The following is a 20794-nucleotide window of genomic DNA, read 5'->3' as shown; positions in this document are numbered from 1 at the left end:
GAGAAGATATTAGCCTGACGCAGATGATCAAACCGTTCCGGAATGAGAGGTAATTGATATGAATTTTTTACTGTAATGTTGTTGAGTCCTCTGTAATTTATACACGGTGAAGAGACCCATCCTTTTTCCCACGAAGAAAACACCAGCTCCCAGTGGTGATTTTGGTGGACGGATGAATCCTTTTGCCAAGGCATCCTCGATATACTCGCTCATAGCTTTTTTCCTCCGGTACTGAAAGGGAATACAACCGGCCTTTGGGTAATTTGGCATCTGGAATCAAATTGATGGCACAATCGTAATCCCGGTACTGAAGCAGAATGGTTGGAGGCGTCTCAGCAACCGTAGTTAATACAGACCGAATAGGCATGGTCAAACAACGATTCTGACAGGTCTGATTATCTCACCAGATTGCCAGTCAATCACGGGATTATGATCCCCAAGCCATGTTAAACCAAGAACGACTGGAGCCAAGGGACAGTGGAGGAGATAAAGACAAAATTTCTGAGTGTAAAAAAAACCACCGATAACTGGAGAGGAGGTGTCTTAAACTTCATATGACCTGATGAAATCAAACATCCGTCTAGACCACAGATAGGAATTTCTTGTTCCAAGGGGACAGCTGGTACACCCAGAGTGCGAAAGAAAAGAAAATCCATGAAGTTGCCTGCTGCCACACTATCAATGAAGGCTGGGGACTAAAAGAGAATTCTTGGAGGAAAAGGACGCCAGGCCTAAGTGTAAATCCTCCCGACCACTTAGGCCTTGTGTTTCACTGGTCTGAGCGGACAGTTATTCACAGAATGCCCCTTGTCACCGCAATACATACAGAGGCTAAGAGACAGTCTTCTGCGTATCTCTTCTGATAGGCGAGAGGTGCCAATCTGCATTGGTTCCTCTGTGACCGAAGATGGAACCCAAGCGAGAGAACGAGGTATTTTGATGGGAAGATTTTGTTCATGTCTACGTTCCCGTAGCTGCCGGTCAATCCTAATGGCTTGTTGTATGAGATCATCCAAGGATGCAGAAGATGAATGTTGAACAAGGATGTCCTAGATGGCCTCAGAAAGACCGAGACGATATTGGCTACGTAAAGCCAGATCGTTCCAACCTGAGTCAGTTGCCCATTTGCGGAACTCTGATGAGTAATCCTCTGCTTCCTTCTGATCCTGTTTGAGGGCACGCAATTTGGACTTAGCCAAAGCAGCACGGTCCGGGTCGTCATACAATAGGCCCAAGGCTGTAAAGAAAGCCTCAACGGTCTGTAATGCTGCATGGGTTGAAGGCAGTCCGAAGGCCCAAGTCTGTGGTTCCCCCTGAAGGAGAGAGATTACTAGTCCCACTTGTTGTAACTGTGTCCTGTGTCCCTGAAGAGACCGGACGAAGTCGGGAAAAAAAGCTTGCAACATTCAAAAAAGTTTAAAAATTGTCTGCGATCCCCAGAAAACCGATCTAGTAAATTCATCTTTGGTTCAAGATGATGAGCTGCATGCACAGGAGAACGGTTCTCTTCAACTCGTATAGTGAGTTCCTGGACTTTCTGAGAGAGTTTGGATCTGGGCTGCAAGCACCTGGGCAAGATTTTGTCCCTGCTTCATGATGGCAGAAGCTATAAGTCCGACACTGCTCTTTCTGTATCTATATCCAAGTGTACCTGTGTAAGGGGCCGACTATAATGTTACGAATCCCAATGCCTACTCCATGTGAAACCACAAGAACCCAGCTAACGAGATCTTCAATAATTACAACCGCCCGTTGTTCCCTTAGAACTTGGATACATTCACCGGTACTTAGATGGCCGTCTGGACTTTGCTCGGGGTAGTAGCCGCTCACATGGAGGTACAAGGGAATTCAATAGATTAAATGTACAGTTGGAACAGAAGTAGGTGATGGTAAGGCTTTGAGGAAAAGAAGAGTGGATATTTGACCAATTTAATGACTTAATAGAATCGATGGTGCGGCAATTGTACCGACGGTGCGGCAATAGCCGTTAACAGTCTCCGTTTTGGCAATGGCTTTGGGAGCAGATGATGCGGCGAATGTGCCTATGGTGCAGCAATAGCCGTTAGAAAACAATTTAGGTTTTTGACTGTAGTTTGGGAGCCATATGAAGGCTGATGTCAGCACGGGGGCTGCTTGGTGCAGCTGGAAAACCGTATGGAAGTTGATGAGCCGATGGCAGTACAGGGGCTGCTTGGTGCAGCTAGGAAGCCGTATGGAAGCTGATAAGCCGATGGCAGCACGGGGGCTACTTGGTGGTTGATGAGCTGATGGCAGCACGGGGGCTGCTTGGTGTGGCTAGGAAGCCGTATGGAAGCTGATGAGCTGATGGCGGCACCGGGGGCTGCTTGGTGCGGCTGGAAAGCCGTATGGAAGTTGATGATCTGTATTACGAGGAGAAACAAACAAACTGGCCATGCAGCAAAGCCGATGAAACTCAGACACGCTTCCTGAGGAGTGCCGATCGCATAGTAACAGGAACAACTGAAGTAACCCCGTCCTGTCTAGGCAACCTGTTAGAAGGTTTCAAGTTGTTACCGCGACTGGTAACACTCTTCCCTTGTCTTTTCTGCAAGAGGGGTTGGTTAATGGTTTTAGATTGTCCTCTCTAAAGGACAAATTTCAGCCCTGTTGATCTTGCTTCAAAGGAAATTGGCCACTATTCCTGAAATTCAGAACCTTCTTGCAGGGAGTTCTTCACATACAGCCTTCTTATGTTCTGCCAGTTCCTCCATAGGGCCTTGATATTAGTTTTGGAGGCACTTCATAAAGCATTGTTTGAGTCTTTGGAATCTGTAGAATTGTGAAATCTCACTTTGAAGGTTGTTTTCCTTTTGGTCATTCCCTTGGCTAGAAGGCTATATGAGTTTCTTGTAAATCTCTACTCCTCATTTTTCTTGAGGATAGGGTAGTGTTTCGCACTAAACCTTCCTTCCGAAAGCGGTATCGCTTTTCCACATTAACCAGAATATTGTCCTTTCAGCTTTTCACCAGGATTCAGTGACTACTGAAGCTTCTTCCTTAGCACTGTTGGATGTGGTACGTGCATTACGCATTTACTTTGATCGTGCTGTGTCTTTAAGGTGGACGGATTCCCTCTTGGTGTTGTTTGATGCACCAAAAAGAGGCTGGCCAGCCTCGAAAGGATCCATCGCTAGATGGGTCACTTCTGCCATTCGGCAAGCATATTTGTCTTCAAATGTGACGGCTCCGGCCTCAATTCGGGCCCACTCAACTCGTGCTGTCGGGGATCCTTGGGTTGTACAGCACGGTGCCTCTATTGAGCAGCTGTGCAAAGCACCTACCAGGTCATCTGTACACACTTTTACAAAATGTTACCGCTTCCATACATTTGGAGCAACGGGTGCCAGTGTTGGGCGGAAAATTCTTAGTGCGGTCAGTTCTGACGCTCCCCCCCTCAATTGGCTTGCTTTGGTATATCCCAGAAGTAATGGCATCCCCCAGATGAATGAAAAAGGAAGTACGATTACTTATCGTAAAATCTCTTCCTTGGAGTCCATCTGGGGGATGCCAAGATCCCTCCCTTGTTTGGTTTCATACTAGATACCTGTTGGTTTCTGGCTTCTCAGTACTTCTGTGGGTCTTTCTCTGGCTTTGTTAAACATAGACTAAGCTTATGGTGGAAGGGGAAGGGTTCTATAGGGAGTGGGAGCCCGTTTCAATTAGCTAGTGTCTGACTCATCACCTCACTACGCATTACCCAGAAGTAATGGCATCCCGCAGATGGATCCAAGGAAAAGATTTTACGGTAAGTAAAAATCTTATTTTTGTAGCACTTTGTATACAATTTCGGAGACTCAGTCGCACACAAATATACAGGTGTCGCATAGCAAATTAATCTGCAGAGTTTGCTGGTGCGTCCTAGTTGCATCACATTGCAACTTAGATGCATTTTCTGCAAAAAAAAAAGACGCCCAGCACTAGTAGAGTTTCACAGGCCCTGGAGCTTTTTAGCACGACTGCAGCAAAGATGTATAAGTACATGGCTCTATGTCCCTATTCTTTCCAGACTTGTGACTTGCTCAGTTGTTCTAGTCTTATAAAGTATACTGTGACTTAAGACTTGATTCAACACAATAATGCAATTTTCTCTTGACCAAGAGTTCTACAGCTTTGTCAGTGCACACAATTAATTTGTGACCTAGAGGAAGTATATATTCAATTTACAACTATACATTTAGTTGGTATTACTATTCTATTTAGAACATAGTTACGTGGAAAAATGTTTGTTATGGAAAACCAAGAATGCAATGTCATGTATAGCAATGTCCCCCGCAGTTTCGTTTTCATACCACAACTACTGTGCCATGCTTGTTCATTTTTTTTAAATGTAAAATGTTGTTAGATTGTTATCATACATCACGTTAACCCTCACTGAATGAAAATAATGAGTTACTTGCACGTTACACCACCTTACATTAAATTTTCCATTTTGTAGTCTATGTAGATGAAGTCTCATGGGTTAGATCTGTGCCACCTGCCACTGTACACTGTGAATATGGATCTGGCTGGGTTCTTGTTAGCGATATCTTACTCTGTATGCCCCTCTCGATCTTCATACAAATAGTTCAAGTCAGCTACAAGGTAATATTCATCTTCTTTCAATCTATTGGTCCATCTAATGTGTAAGCAAACAAAAAATTATCTCATCTTTCGTGTCCTCATCTCTTCCATGTTTAAAAGACCTCAACACTTCAAATGATCAAACACAAGGTTGAAATTTAATATAAATGATTAAACCTCTTTTTAAATGCATTTGTGTGGCACATGCTGATAGGCAGCCTATTTGTCAGTGCAGATTCTAAAACTTCTGCCTTCTAAAGTTAAGAATTGTAGAGATACCAGATTTGTGACAAATGAGTTAACCTCAAGACTAAAGAGGCAGCCAGAGAATAAATGAAAATGTACGCTTACGGTATTGGGATTACATGAACTTAAGCAGTAAGTTTTTTTTTTTTGTAGCTCTAGAGTCTATTGTATATAACAAATTTGTCAAAACGTAACTTACGGGTCAATTGACACTCCTTTATGTGTCTGTAAAAAACAAAACTGCCAATTTGCATGCTAAATAGGTATTAACAAACCTTAATGTGCAAACCAGGTATTTTATCATTTTGATGACTTTGCATTATGTGATCAAAGCATTCCTCTCTAATATAGTATGTGGTACTTTTTTGACTCCAGTTACTACACATTTAAGTTGGGTACACCCGTAAAGATTTTCTATCCAACCATCCAACTAGTTGATTGGTTGCAATGAAAATCTGGTAGCATATGGGAGTAAATGATGATCAGCAAATTGCTCCTAAATGCCAGAACACAGATGAAAATGGTCATCAGACAAGTTTGTTAAATGTTTGATCTAAACAATTTGTTCAAACAACAGTTTTTGTCCATTTTCTGGCATTCGGGAGCAAATTGCTGATTGTCATTTGCTCCCATACCTTACCAGATTTTCATTCCACCCAATCAACTAGTTGGATGTTTGGACAGAAAATCTTTACGTGTGTATGCAGCCTTAAAGTTCACTAAGTTAGGTTATATTTGAAAGTCAGCAACATTTCATGCATGTAGTTGTTCAGTAGAAGAAGTAATTTTTCAGAGATGTGAAGTTCCGATGATAATGTGGTGTTTTCACTTTTGTTTTGCCATTCCCATTGGGAATAAACTTGTATTATGCTAAATAGCTAGTCTATCAATAGATCTGTGACCATGATGGACCATTCATCTTGCTGCCTGGTGTGCTTTAGGCGTTACAGGGGACATAGAATGCAGGTGCACACTCTCTAGGTACTAAGAACAATGATGGACGAAAAAAATCCTGATAAACTCTACAATTGACATGTAGTATAAGTGAGGTTCTTAGTACATGTTTGGCCAAAAATGTTTGCCCATCCACCTCGTCAAGGTGAACCCCATAAGATGGGTCCCTAACATCTAGAACTAACACACTACATTCAATTTATCCAGGACTTACCTGTAATAGTGGCCATTCTATTATGTAGACCGAAATGCAGGAACCTGGGCTGGTGTTTTAGGAATGCCTGGCATCAATTAAGGCCAAAGCAGTGCCTGATTCAATTAGCTGCCGGAATCCCATGCACATTTTTACTTGTAGCCTCATGAGTTGCGAGGAAATATCCACATTAAAATGCAGACTCCAGCACTTTGCGCAAAATCTATGGGTTAGTTCAGGTCAATCTATGATTTACTGTGCTGGGAAAATGCTGATTAATTGAATAGCTACAGGCATGGAACCTAGAGCTTTTCCCCATGCAGGAAACCCTGCGCCTAATTTAATTTCCCCTTATACTGTATATCCTACTGAAAAGTGTAAAATTACTAGTGTCTTCCCAGTGCTCAATTTTCAAAATGCTGTTCTGTTTTTATAACAGTCACTGTTTTCTCCTCATTCCTCTGTTGCTGGTGTGTGGGGTTTTTCTTTATACTTCATATTTATTTGTTATTTGTGAAAGTTGTCACTTTACATTGCATTGTTACCTTTATAATTGATTTGTCAAAAAGTAAAGGGAATCAGGAGGGGGGAGGCCCTATGCTGGTGTCATGTAAAGCCTGTTTGGCAGGCTTGTCCTCTCAGGACTTTATAAAGGATTGTTTGTGTGCTGTCTGTTATAAAGAACTACCTCACCAGTCCAGTATATTTCCTGTACAAGGGCCATCTTGAGTGTCCTCCTTGTCTCAGGTTATGAAGCAGTTTGTGGATCGTATGGCTACTCCCATACTGCCTCCTTGTATGGGGTACTCACAGCATGCTATGTTTGCACCTCTTATACATCCTTCCTGGATGGAGGCTTATGCCCACTCAAGTCAGAGTATGGCTAAGTCAGCTGTTGCAAGCTGACCGGTAGTTACTAAGTCGACTAAGCGAAAGTTATTTTTTTTTTATCGGTCTGTTTATTTATTTATTAAGTTTCTTATATAGTGCAACATATTCCGTTGCGCTTTACAATTTGAATCAACATTAATAGAACAAGACTGGGTTGTAAAAGACAGACATAAAGGTAAGCATGCTCGCAAGATTACAATCTATAGGGAATTAGGTGTTGATACACAAGGATAAGTGCTACAAATTGCAAATTGGTCCAGCCCGATTGCAGAGATGTCGGGGTGGAAGATATTTTGAGATAAGTGAAGAGATATATGTTGGTGTGGTTTGGTTACTTGTCCAGCTATGGTTGGAGCCTGGGTAGCCAAAGCTGTTGAAGAATGTACGGGGGCATTGGAAGACTCTCTACCAGATTCTACCAGAGAACAGGTGTTTATCTCCCACATACGGGAAGTGGCCTCCTATTTGGGAGGAGCTGTAGTAGATGCTGGAATTTTAGCTTCTAAAGCATCAGCAGCTTCAGTAGTGGCGTGCAGGGTCCTTTGGTTAAGATCCTGGAAAGCTGATACAGGATCAAAGAAGGCTCTGGAAACCTTACCTTTCTATGGAGTTAGATAAGATAATAGCTACTGTGGCAGATGCAAAGTTTGCAGGTCTGCTGTCTACGGGTACTATAATTTCTAGGCAGTTTTCTTTTCGGTGCTTTCATCCTCGGGCACGAGCAAAGGAACAGACCTCCTCCAAGCCGTCTAGTTTTTGCAGGACATCCAGGCGACAAACTAAGAGGTCTGGGCCGGCCAGACGTCCAGCTTCTAAGCCAGACGACAAACACACGGCCTAATGGGGCGGGCCTCCTCCTATGGGATCCCAGAATGGGAGGCCGACTTCTTCAGTTTGCGGATTACTGGCATCAAACAACAGATGCCTGAGTCCGAGAAGTAGTCTCTCAGGGGTATGCCATCACTTTCCGGAGGAATCCTTCCCAGAAGTTTTGTTGCACAGATCTTCCATCAGGTGCGGTGTAGTCCTTGGCCTTTCAGGATGCCATTCACTCCCTGCTGCAGGCAGGGGTAATAATCCCGGTTCCTGTGTTGCAACAAGGAAGGGGTTATAATCCCAATCTATTTTTGGTTCAGAAACCAAATGGGTCTCATCGACCTACATATTCTAAATCTAAAAACCCTCAACAAGTTTATCTATGTACCCAAGTTTCGTATTGAAACTTTCTGGTCTATTATTTTGGCAATGGAACCTGGGGATTTTATGGTTTCCCTGGACATTTAGGATGTGTATCTGCATGTTCCTATTATTCCATCCCACCAACAATTTCTTCAGTTTGCTGTCCTACAACAACATTAACAATTTCAGGCACTGCCCTTTGGCCCATCAAAGGTCCCCCGGGTATTCGCCAAGATAATGGCAGTCATGATGTCCTATCTCAGCCGTCAGGGAATCAGAATACTACCATATCTGGACGATTTTCTGATATTGGCACAAACTCCAGTTGTTTTACAATACCATCTTCAACTGACCATAACCTGCCTACAAAAGCACGGCTGGATCATCAATTGGAAGAAATCCTCTTTCTCCAACACAGTAGATGATACATCTGGGAGCACTTCTGGATTCTCAGGTACAAAGTGCGTTTTTACCAGACGACAAGATTGCGGCCCTATCATTGTGAGTACGCATGTGAAGGGTATACATTCTATCAGCGATGCAGGTCCGGGGATCAATGGTTTACACCTTTGACATGGTGGGGTATGCTCAGTTTAATTCCAGGCATCTGCAAAGATTGATTCTCTCCATGTCGAACGGACAGTATCCTTTAATATGGTCCCAGAGGATCATTTTCACTCCAGAGGTTTGTCTCTCCATCCTTTGGTGGCTAGAATAGGATCATCTGGACAAAGGGCGCCCATTCTGGATTCCAAATTGGGTGCTTCTTACCACAGACGCCAGTCTTTGGGGATGGGGGCAGTGACAGGTCATCACACCTTTCAGGGAAGATGGACAAAACAGGAAAGTCATCTCCCGATAAACATTCTGGAGCTGCAAGCGGTATACAAAGCACTTCTCATGGCACAGGACCTGCTCCAAGGCAAGCCGGTCCACATCCAGTTCGACAACGCAACTACAGTGGCCTATCTCAATCATCGGGGAGACACGCGAAGTCATGCAGCCATGAAGGAAGTGACAAAGGTTCTGATTCAGGCAGAGCGTCATCTTCCGGCCATCTAGGCAATATTCATACTGGGAGTCCTCAATTGGGAAGCAGACTTTAAGTCGTCAGGACGTACATCCCAGAGATTGGTCTCTCCACCCGGTAGTGTTTCAGCTCTTGGTGAACAAATGGGGTCTACCAGATATAGACGTCACAACCACAAGTTCGCCAGGTACGGGTCCAGTTCCAGAGACCCATCAGCAGCATTTGTGGACATACTGGCAGTAAGATGGGACTTCAAGCTAGTGTTTCTCTATCCTCCAATTTCCCTCATCCCAAGAGTCCTAAGGAAATTCAAGCAGGAAGGCAGAACAGTAATACTAGTGGCTCCGGTTTGGCCCAGACGTCATTGGTTCACCGATATATAGAATTTATCCATAGACAGTCCGTATCCTCTTCCTCTATGGCAGGACCTGTTAACGCAGGGTTCCTGCCAGCATCCAGTTTAACTCATCTGGCTTTGACAGCTTGGCTCTTGAATATTCCATTTAAGAGCCAAAGATTTTTCCAGCTCTATGATTCAAACAATGCTTTGAGCATGAAAGCCTGCCTTTTACCCGCATCTATTACAGGGTTTGATATTCTTTTAGTCAATGGTGTTCCCCCAGAAAGTATGACCTTAAAGGTGCCCACACACATACCAATGCGCACACGATCAGCCGATGTGTACGATTTCCCTTGAAACTCTCCCCGGCAGCTCTGCACACTATCTCCACACGATATGCACACAATTTGGTGTCCAATCTTCAAACGATCTCTCCTGCATGCAGACTTTCACAGTGCAACGCCTCCTAGATTGTCAGATCTGCCCTACTGCACGGCAGATCTGAAGATGCGATGTGCGACCAACGAGGATGCGCATCGTGATCGTGAGTGGGAACTCACGATTTTCGCATATTTAACATGATCTGTCGTTCCAATGCGTCGGAATCGGCCAGATCGGGTAAAATGTCGCTGTGTGTGTGGGCACCTTAAGCTGTTTAAGGTTTCCCAGGTTACTGGCTTTTCTCCAGGCTGGGTTAGACCTTTGTCTCCGCCTGGCCACTTTGAGAGTGTAGGTTTTTGCATCATCAGTCTGGTTCCATAGAAAGAGTGCTTCATTACCAGATGTTAGAATTTTTTTTTCAGGGAGTTCTGCGAGTTCAGCCTCCTTTGTCTCACCAGTAGCACCGTGGGATTTGTCTTTTGGTCCTTAAGGGGCTACAAGCTCCTCCATTTGAACCTCTGGACTCTGTAGACTTGAAAAGGTTTACAGCGAAGTCAATTTTTACTCGCTATCTCTTCTGCACGCAGAAAGAGAGAGATTTTAGAAATAAGTTTTAGAAGAGATGTTGCCCATAGTAACCAATCAGATTCTAGCTATCATCTTCTAGATGGTGCTACTTAAATGTTAAGTAGAATCTGATTGGTTGCTATGGGCAACATCTCTTCTAAAACTCACTTCTAAAAACTCTCACTTTTGTAAATTTACCCCAGAGTCTCTGATTTGCCAGCGAAGACACTTTTTCTTCTTGCTATCTCTTCTGCTCGCAGAGTCACTGATTTGGCAGCGCTTTCTTGTCACTCTCCATTTTTAATTCTTCACCAGGATAGAGCTGTTCTTCGTACAAGGGAGGGTTACCTTCCTAAGGTAGTGTCCCATTTTCATGTAAATGAAAAAATTCTAGTTCCAGCTTTTCAGGCTCCAGACCTCTCACGGTAGGTGAAGCCTCCCTAGATGTAGTTCATGCTCTCTGGATCTATGTGGAGCGTTCAAACTTCAAAATCAGATGCTCTTCTTGTATTATATGGTTTTCACAAATGAGGATGGCCAGCTAGCAAGCAGACCCTGGCTCGATGGTTACGGATGACTATCTCTCAAGTATACACACAGGTTGATCTCCCCTGTCCCAAACACGGTGACAACACATTCTACTCTGTCTGTACGGCCATCGTGGGCATTTAGTCGTTGTGTCTCTGATGAACAATTGTGCAAGGCAGCCACGTGGTCTTCCCGTCCACACTTTTCTTAGGTTCTATGCCTTTGATACTTTTGCCTCCCAGGATGCTTCCCTTGGGTGATGAGTTCTCGTTTCTGCTCAGGAGCATCCCCCACCCTTAGGAGAACTGCTTTAGAACATCCCCATGGTATTCCTGTGGATCCCTATGGACTCTGAAGAAGAAAATAAGAGTTATGGTAGACTTACCAGTGATGACTCGTTTTCTTCGAGGTCCACAGGACACCCACCCTGATGCACCTGGCTGCTTTGGTATTTTTTCTTTTGCTCACGGATTCCCTCATCTTGTGTGAGAGTGCTTTTGGTGTACGATTGTTCTTTCTTCTCCTGCCTTGAGGCTTGTTTACACAACTCGAGGCCTGTGGTTGGGGGTGGGCTAAATATGGAGGAGGACCCGAGGCATCCTGGGAGCTGAAAGCTTTAACTGTTTGGTTCCTGGATCTCTCAAACCACATTATCCCCCATGGTATCCCTGTGAACCCTATGGGCTTCGAAGAAAAAGAGTTATCAATGGCAAGTCTACCATAACTCTTATTTTTTTTTCTTTTATTTTGCCATCAAAAGGTTGGAATGTTTGCTTTACTCACTTTAGTATGTTGACAACTAGACCAGAATAACACACTTACGTATATGTCTTTCAGGTTGATAATATGGAGGATTATTTGGATGATCCAATAAAAAAGCACACATTAATCAGATATCTGCCGAGATCAATGCGACAACAGTTGCTATACAAAAGGTACTGTATATGATATGTGCTCTTCATTATGTGACTTCTTACTTAAATATTTCTCTTACAGTAAATTCAAGACACTCTTGGAGTATATCAACATGAACAGCTTTAAATTTGCTTGCATGGTTGCAAAGTCAGTCCCTTAGATCTAATTTGAATACCAAATTAAATACACCATTAGAAATTCCATGCAACGACTTCCACTTTAGATTACAAAGGTTTTGCTGTTAAAGTTAAAAGGCTATGCAACGACAAAGGCATACCTGTGTTACCTTTATTTAATATTGGACTGTATGCATATTCTGGATATAAATAATTGTAATTATGAATTCCTGCCGATCTATACACTCTAAATGTCGCTATTTAGCGTTATAAGTCGCACAAGAAATAATTGCTTTCCAGACTTTGATTGTGTTTCCAAAGCACAAAAAGATATTATTCACCAAAAAGCAGATAGTTACACGCTGTGATCTAAATACAATTAGCGCAAACAGATTATACAAACACTAGGTACAGTCGAATACATACGCATGCGCTCTGAATACAGATTCCCGGCATCAACTACGAAACCTCCGTCAACAGCAAAGAAAAGATGACTGACTAGCAGATTCAGGGTGCTTGCATGTAAACCCTTGCAGAGATAGGCAATACAATAGAACAAGTTGGCATAATCCCATTGGTTCTTCTTCCTGGTTCTCCTGTTATGATGCAGTTCATAGGTCAGTTTGTATTGTAATAGTTCAGCCTCCAACAGCTTCTTTGTGTCTGTTTTCCCGCCGAAGAAAAAGTCTAAACTGGCTAATTACATTACATGAACAGAGTACATTTCAATGCCTATCTCGCTATGATCCATAATTCCCAGACGCATGTTGCGATTTCCTTGCCGACGGAACCGGAAAACTGCAAAGAAACTGGTTCAGAATGGCACCAAACACGGTCTGCTTATCATGTACTAAACCTGAGATCTTAAATACAGTCGCTTTATTACATAATTAGTAATGAATAAAACCTCGGATATTAACCTTAATGCTAGGGAACCTTCCTATGTAAGTGTGCAAAGTGTAAGTGTTAGGATATTAAGAAAAGACGCTAGTTAGCGTTGTGTGACTATGTATTTGTGGAGTACACTGTGGTATGTGTTTTGCAGGGTTGTTCATATTATATGTTTTAGTAAATGTATGTATTTATATAATGAGGACTTTTAACATTGTTCTATTGCGTGGGAATTGCACGATGCTAAATAATCGCATCGCCGTATGTACTTATAATGTGTGAGATTTGCTAAAATGGCACTGGACGACCATTCGCAAAATGGCGTCGTGCAGATTTTAATTTTAACAGATTCTGTCTCAGCCAATTATCCAGCTTCAACATTATATTGTTTTAATAATTTTTAATATACAGATGCGCCCAGTTACATTGTTGGTGATCGCGCCACAATCGTGCGCACGCATCACCCCAAACTCGAATCCCTGCATACGCTACAGTACGCTATGGCATGCACTGCGATCGCACCGTGCATTCCTATGGAGTCGCGGGTGTGAACGCAGTGCTCGTATCGGCTGGCGGGCGCGCGTCTCGTGCCATGCGTGGCACGATTTGCCGCGCCAGCGGCAAGGATGTAGCTGGGCATATAGGTCTGTTAAGCTTTTCTCATAGTTCTCCTTACCGATCCCTATTAAGTGAAACTCCTCTGTCATTGGGAGATGCCAACAATCAAACTCTCCTTGCGGCATTCTCCAGAATTCTATTTGTGGTATCTGCAGGTAACACCGCTCACAGGGCCTGATTCAGACCCGGATGCTATTTGCGGACGCTCGTTCTTAAAAAGGGGCCGGATATTTAAATTGAGCTCTCGCTCTTTGCGGTATGTTGACGCCTCTATGTCTGAGTGAGCGCCGAAAAATGCGCTCGTTATTTTGGAAAGACGCCCCTTTGCCGTTCGCATCACACGTCATCTCCGTTATTTATTAGATTAATCGGGAACATCGAAAGGCATCAGAACTGCTCGCAGTGCTTGTGGTAGGATTTACTTCCCGCTATCACTGCAAGCAGTTCAGGCTAAAAGACAACCAAGTGACGTGGTCGATGACGCTCCTTTACTAATTATGCACTCCCATTAAACGCTGTTTTGACCGTTAGGCACGCCTGCGTTCGGATCTCCACTCCCCCATTTTCAAGCACCTTCCCCTGTTACCACCCACAAACGGTACACTCAGTCAATCAAATTAGCAGCCCCTTGTTGTTTTACGAGCGCACGATTTCCGACCGCAATGACTGGTTTGCGCATGCGCATTGCGAACCATACGCATGCGCAGTTGTGCGAACATCGCTCAGAGCGAACGAGCGGCTCTGAATCAGGCCCACAGTTTCTTCCACACTGAGAGATATCTGGAATCTGTACATAAATCTGTTAAATGCAGAACACAACTACCCTGACCAACTTCTCACTCACTCCGCTTTGCTATCATTGGAAATTAGAGCCTATCATTGCAACTGACCATAGCCTGCCTACAAAAGCACGGCTGGATCATCAATTGTAAGAAATCCTCTTTCTCCAACACAGTAGATGATACTTCTGGATTTTCAGGTACAAAGGGTGTTTCTACCAGGCGACAAGATAGCGGCCCTATCATGGGGAGTACGCATGTGAAGGGTATACATTCTATCAGCGTGGTGGGGTATGCTCAGTTTAATTCCAGGCATCTGCAAAGATTGATTCTCTCCATGTCGAACGGACAGTATCCTTTAATATGGTCCCAGAGGATCATTCTCACTCCAGAGGTTTGTCTCTCCCTCCTGTGGTGGCTAAAAAAGGATCATCTGGACAAAGGTCACCCATTCTGGATTCCAAATTGGGTGCTTCTCACCACAGACGCCAGTCTTTGGGGATGGGGCAGTGACAGTTCATCACACCTTTCAGGGAAGATGGACAAATCAGGAAAGTCATCTGCCAATAAACATTCTGGAGCTGCAAGCGGTATACAAAGCACTTCTCATGGCACAGGACCTGCTCCAAGGTAAGCCCGGTCCACATCCAGTTCGACAACGCAACTACAGTGGCCTATCTCAATCATCGGGGAGACACGCGAAGTCATGCAGCCATGAAGGAAGTGACAAAGGTTCTGATTTGGGCAGAGTGTCATCTTCCGGACATCTAGGCAATATTCATACCGGGAGTCCTCAATTGGGAAGCAGACTTTCTTAAGTCGTCAGGACGTACATCCCAGAGGTACTCCTCCTCTCCCATTGTAATGGCCATCCATGATCCCCTACCGGTAAAGGGAAAAAAGGGTTTTTCTCCTTCATCCACTAGGGGACACTGGAGCTCAAGACACTTTAAATCTAAAATTGTGGCTGGCTCCTCCCCCTCTATGCCCCATCAGCCCCAGTTTTAAAAATGTGTCAGAGAGAGCCGGTGAACATTGGACTGCCTCCAGCCTTTTGTTAATAATTTTATTTATTTTATTTTACTTACATTTTTTTTTACATAAGTGAGGACAGGCAGAATGCTTACTGTGGCAGTCTGCCTGGTATGCGTGACCCGCCTGGAAGGGCACCGCCGTGGCTACTGCAGCCTGTGTCCGGTGACCCTGAGGGGAGGCCCCCACATTTTGAGTCATCGGGCTCATCAAGGACCCGCCACAGCTGACACTGGCTAGTGTCCGGGCTTCCTCGCCTGGCCCCCTAGCCCAGCATGCCGGCCGCAGCAGTTAGTAAGTATGACCACTACTCCTGAGTAGCAGGAGTGATGGTTAATACACCTGGGCTTAGTAACAGGTGCTGTCACTCTTAGGAGGCAATAGCATCTCGCTAGGAGAGCTATGAGCCCAAGAGAGCTTTGCCATGCTGCTACGTGGACTTCTTTGCAAACTTTTGTTCGTTTTTACAAGTTTGATACTTTTGTGGTTTCTAATTCTAGTTTTGCCCGCAGGATGTTGCAGGTTTCTCAGCACTCCCCATGAGGGAAGCTATGTGACGTCCCCAGTGTCTTGGGCTCCAGTGTCCTCTAGTGGATGAAGGAGAAAACAGGATTTTGGAACTTACCTGTATATTAATGTCTCTGATTCCACAGGGGACACTGGATGCCCGCCCAGTGCTGCTTACCTGCTTCACGGTTATCCCGTTGGAATATTCTGCTCCATTTCTGTTGCAGTTTTGTATGTTTGTTAGTGTGACTGGCTGCAGAGTGTTGTTCTCCTTTTTTTTCCTGTTTGTTCTCAGTCTCCTCTCAGGCACAGTTTCTTAACTGGGGATGATGGGGCATAGAGTCACACTTTTAGATGATGTAAACTGTAAGGCTCTACTCAACCACCATCTATACCCCAGTGTCTTGAGCTCCAGTGTCCCCTGTGGAATCTGAGAAATGGATTTACCGGTAAGTACCAAAATCCTGTTTTTGTACTGTTAGACAACTTTCTCCGAGGCTATATAAAGACACAGGCCGTACAACTCAGGAATATTGTTACACTGTGCTCCTCTGTGTCTCCTTTCTGGGCAAGTTTACTGTGGAGGAAAAGCAGAAAACTGAATTATAGGGAGGATGTTTCCATTCTTTCTTTCCATTTCCCTTCTTTATATAGGTGAATTATCTGAATAATCTCTGTAGCTTTAGAGAAAAGCAATTAACATCAAGTACACATTCTGCATCTTGTATTGTTTATCCACAACCCACAAAGCTCCTATTTTCCCTCTCTGCTTCTTGTGCTTTGTAAATAGTGGATGCATTGATCCAAGCACTCACGGTAGAAGTGGTGGATGCTGGAAGTGTGGTGTAACTGTGATGTAGTAAGACAGAGTGAATCAATGTAAGAGAACTAATACTTATAGTGCGTACACACTACACGATATGCTCCCTGTGCGATATTGTCTAGTGTGTCCCCGGCAGGCTGTACTCAATGTCGTTCATGACATTGAGCACACCCGCTGAACGATATCATTAACGATATCGTTCAGCGCCGGGCTCTCTCCCCCATTCCATAACATGCAGCAACCTGACGACATCGTCAGGTTGGCCTGCATGTTAACCCGATGAACGATGATGACGAACGACCCGCGGGAACGTGCGTCGTCGTTATCGTTCATCATTTTTGTGTTAAAAATGGACGATAAAGTGGACGACTGAACGATATCGTTATCTTTCAGTCGTCCACTTTAATGGCCCAGTGTGTACGCACCATTATGGGGACACATTAAATTAGGACAGATTTTCCCAGATTCAATGACTGACATTAATGACAGTCACCTTTTTATTTCAGGAGATACGTCTTCTCTGTGTTTCAAGGGCTGCAAAAATTAAGTTGCATGGGCCTAGTGCAATTTGGCCCCACTGAAAAATTTCAAGACAAAGATCAGGTACCTGTAGACTATAATGTGCTCTTTGTGCATAAACACTGAACCATATAAATTCCCTACCTGGATGTCACTTGGTTTTAAAATACTGTATAAATTATTAAGCTCAGAAACTTGATGAGAGCAAGGAGATCTTAAGCTTACTATTTTATATTTCAATGAATGTTCAATATTATTTATTAGTACTGCTTTTACTAAATGGATAGTAAGTGATTGTTTGGAACAAGGTGGAATTTAAAAGTAAAATATCTCGTATGCGAGACGAAACTGTCAGGAGTACGGTCTCCCCAAATATACTGCTGCAAAGTCCAACTGCATTCCTGTAAGACTGTAGCTTCTGTAGTGTCAGTATAGGATAGCAGGAAATTGATGCTTAATACTGCATTATGTCTGTAAACTGTTCATTTACCACAATGGGCATCAGTGCAGAAGTTATTTAGGTACCATATTCTACATAGAACATATGCGTTACAAAAATGATTTGCAAACTGTTATGCAGATATTGTTTATAGACTATTGGCTGTTGCAGAGTATTGTAAGAGCTTGGACGTTTTCTGAAGTATTTCTTATTAGTCCACAAATTGTTTGGAATGCTATTAGAGTTATAGGGCAGCAGCCCTTATGTTTTGGGAACAGCTGTTACTCGGATTTGATATGTGGCCTGCAAGCTGTATAAAGAAACTACTTTATATATCTCACCAGTGGCCACAGTACGTATATGTGCACTAGGAAAGTTTTCAATGATCTCAAATGATACAGAGCTAGCATGTCCGTATGTGGTCCATGTGTAAACAGAGAGGAAAATATAAGGTAAACTAAATCTAATCGAGATATTTATCATTATGATTTTACTTCCTCTCAGGTATTTGTGTATGTGAAGAAAAATGCAACCATTGTAGATACGACAGCCTGTGAACCACACTACAATATAGCTAAAGGAAGTCATCCGTTTGAGAAACGACTTTATAGTTTGGATTCGCTTAAAGATGTAGAGAATTTTTGGTTTGATCTGCAGTTTGTCTGTCTAAATACACCTTTGGGTAAGATTACCGATAATTGCTCTCTGTGCACCCCAGAAATGTGGCTTTTCTTGAATAGCACAATCTGAATGCTTAATTTCACATTGTAGGTATTGTCCGCTACCCTCGTGGCAAGAAAACAAATACCCAGACCCAGGATGAAAGTCTACTGGGACAAGATGTTGACCCGGAACAGGAAGACAGACAGCAACTGGAGCGAAAATGTAACATACTGGAGAGTATTCCGTAAGTTCCTATCTATTCTCCTTGTATTATAACTGTATATTGTTTTCTTAGTAGCTTTCCTGCTGAGTTGTTAGCCTTTCCGAGACAGCTTGTCTTGCAGTATTAATCTCTGGGACTTCATCTGCAGTCATTTTCTACTCCCTTTTCTGGCATGGATGGGAGGTCAGGAGCTGTTCCATTCTGTTAGTCCATGACAGAAATCAGACAATTGTGGACATTTATCCGTAGGATATATGTAGGAACTTTATTTCCACTGGTGACTTGGGCTCTTGTGGGTTTTGGGGTCCTACCTTGTTATTAGACAGGAAGTTTTTTCCCCTTTTTAGGGTCTGCCAACTTAGGTATATAGGTACCCTCACCATATACCTCCTTAGTCTTTTTTCCTGTCTCCTAGTTAGTGTAGGAAGCTTATTTTGTTCACGGGGGACTTACCTAATTTATTCCAAGTAAACGCGCATCTGGTAGCACCCTGGGGAGAGGCTGAGGCATGTTATAGTGAGTGGACCCCTGTGCTGTGCACGACATGTGCCGGTGTCCCCGCTGTTTTCGATACTCCTCTCTGCCGCTATATGTTATCCGGGCAACTGTTAAGTCTCCGTGGAGTATGGTGGGCGGAAGTGCTGGGGATGGCTAGCGGCGCTGTTGGGGGCAGCTGACAGCGGGCCAAGGTCCAGAGGACACGGCCGGCCCAGCAATCAAAGTGGCGGTCTGACGCATGAGTTCACCCGAGGTCAAGGGGTGAAAGAATTTAAAGATGGCGCACCGGACGGGATGGAGATGCTTTTGCCCTCCAATACTGTTTATCCAGGATTGTGTTTGCTGGTATTCTGGCTCTTACAAACAATGGAAAAGGAGCCTTGCCCCCAAAATGCTGTATGTGCCCAAAAGAGGCAAGTCTGTTTGTGTATGTGTGTGTATATATGTATATAATAGCAGTACAAACAGGCAGCGGCACTCGGAGATTTGATATGCGTAAAAAATTTATTAAATACACATAGTGTAACACCCAACATTTCGGGACGCACCTGTCCCTTTTTGAAGGTCTATACCTTGAAAAAGGGACAGGTCTGTCCCGAAACGTTGGGTGTTACACTATGTGTATTTAATACATATTTTACGCATATCAAATCTCCGAGTGCCGCTGCCTGTTTGTACTGCACTCATATTCAATATTCACCCAGAGTGCACCGGAGTTGCTGAAATCCATCGGGTGAGTGCCGGTCCGTGCAGGACTAAATAAATATATATATATATATATATATATATACTTCCCATGGAAGCCTGGCACTCTGGATGAATAGATCAGCGGAGGGGTGCCTTCCTAAGCACATGCAGTCCTCTCACGTCCCACTCCAAGAACGAGGCGGCACTCCCAAATAATCATGATGCAAAAAAACGTGTATTTAAATTGATTCACTGACACATGTTATCGACGTTTCAAGGTCCTTAGACCTTTTCATCAGGATGGGTCACATTATGTGAGAAAACGAAGATCAAACCTGCAGGTGCAGGCGTCTTACCTTATACAGTTGAGGGTCTCCTCCCCACAGCGCTGCTACCCGAGTAGGAGGCGGCCCACCTGACTGGCCGGAAACCGGACACGGCGGAAGCTGACAACCGCATGCGTCAGCTTCCGCCGTTTCCGGTTTCCGGCCAGTCAGGTGGCCCGCCTCCTACTCGGGTAGCAGCGCTGTGGGGAGGAGACCCTCAACTGTATAAGGTAAGACGCCTGCACCTGCAGGTTTGATCTTCGTTTTCTCACATATTGTGACCCATCCTGATGAAAAGGTCTAAGGACCTTGAAACGTTGATAACATGTGTCACTGAATCAATTTAAATACACGTTTTTTTGCATCATGATTATTTGGGAGTGCCGCCTCGTTCTTGGAGTGGGGCGTGAGAGGAATATATATATATATTCTCCCTGAGGATGGACGTCCCCCGTATGTATAAATTTCCACAAAAGAGGCACTCACAGGCTGAATAAGCTTTAGAGAAAAACTAATGCTTTATTGCATTAGCTCATCTACGTTTCAGGGTACATTCCCCGTCATCAGGACACAAATAATACATTCAAAATACAAGTGATTTATACTCACAGTCATGGTGCAATTTCCTGCCGCGTGCTGTCCCGGTCTCAGGTGTCCGGCGTTCTACTTCCGGTCTCCATGTCACCATATTACCGGAAGTGACGCTCGCCGGCTCCAGGAACCAGCGCTGCAGCTAGGAGTGACAATTGTGTATGTTAAAATGGTGTGAAATGTCCGCAAAAAGCGGGCTACACTATACAATCATAAATAAACCATAATCGATGTGCCTTAAATACATTATTATTTAGACATAAGCCAACCTCCAATG

At 43.9% G+C, this 20794-nt stretch overlaps 1 protein-coding gene across 1 annotated transcript in view; it reads left to right on the top strand.

The window, feature by feature from the left end:
* GTF3C1 (general transcription factor IIIC subunit 1) overlaps positions 1–20794 on the top strand; it is a 232364-nt gene that overhangs the window by 120785 nt on the left and 90785 nt on the right. Inside the window, 5 exon segments of the mRNA XM_088466729.1 lie at positions 4457–4602; positions 11728–11825; positions 17078–17174; positions 18034–18211; positions 18301–18436. Of these exon segments, the coding sequence (XP_088322855.1) occupies positions 4457–4602; positions 11728–11825; positions 17078–17174; positions 18034–18211; positions 18301–18436 (655 nt within the window).

This window comes from Taudactylus pleione, unplaced genomic scaffold (assembly GCF_031769625.1).
Source record: "Taudactylus pleione unplaced genomic scaffold, aTauple2 ptg000066l, whole genome shotgun sequence".
NCBI lineage: Eukaryota > Metazoa > Chordata > Amphibia > Anura > Myobatrachidae > Taudactylus > Taudactylus pleione.
Note: the sequence above shows the minus strand (reverse complement) of the source record. Positions and strands in the feature narration are given on the sequence as shown.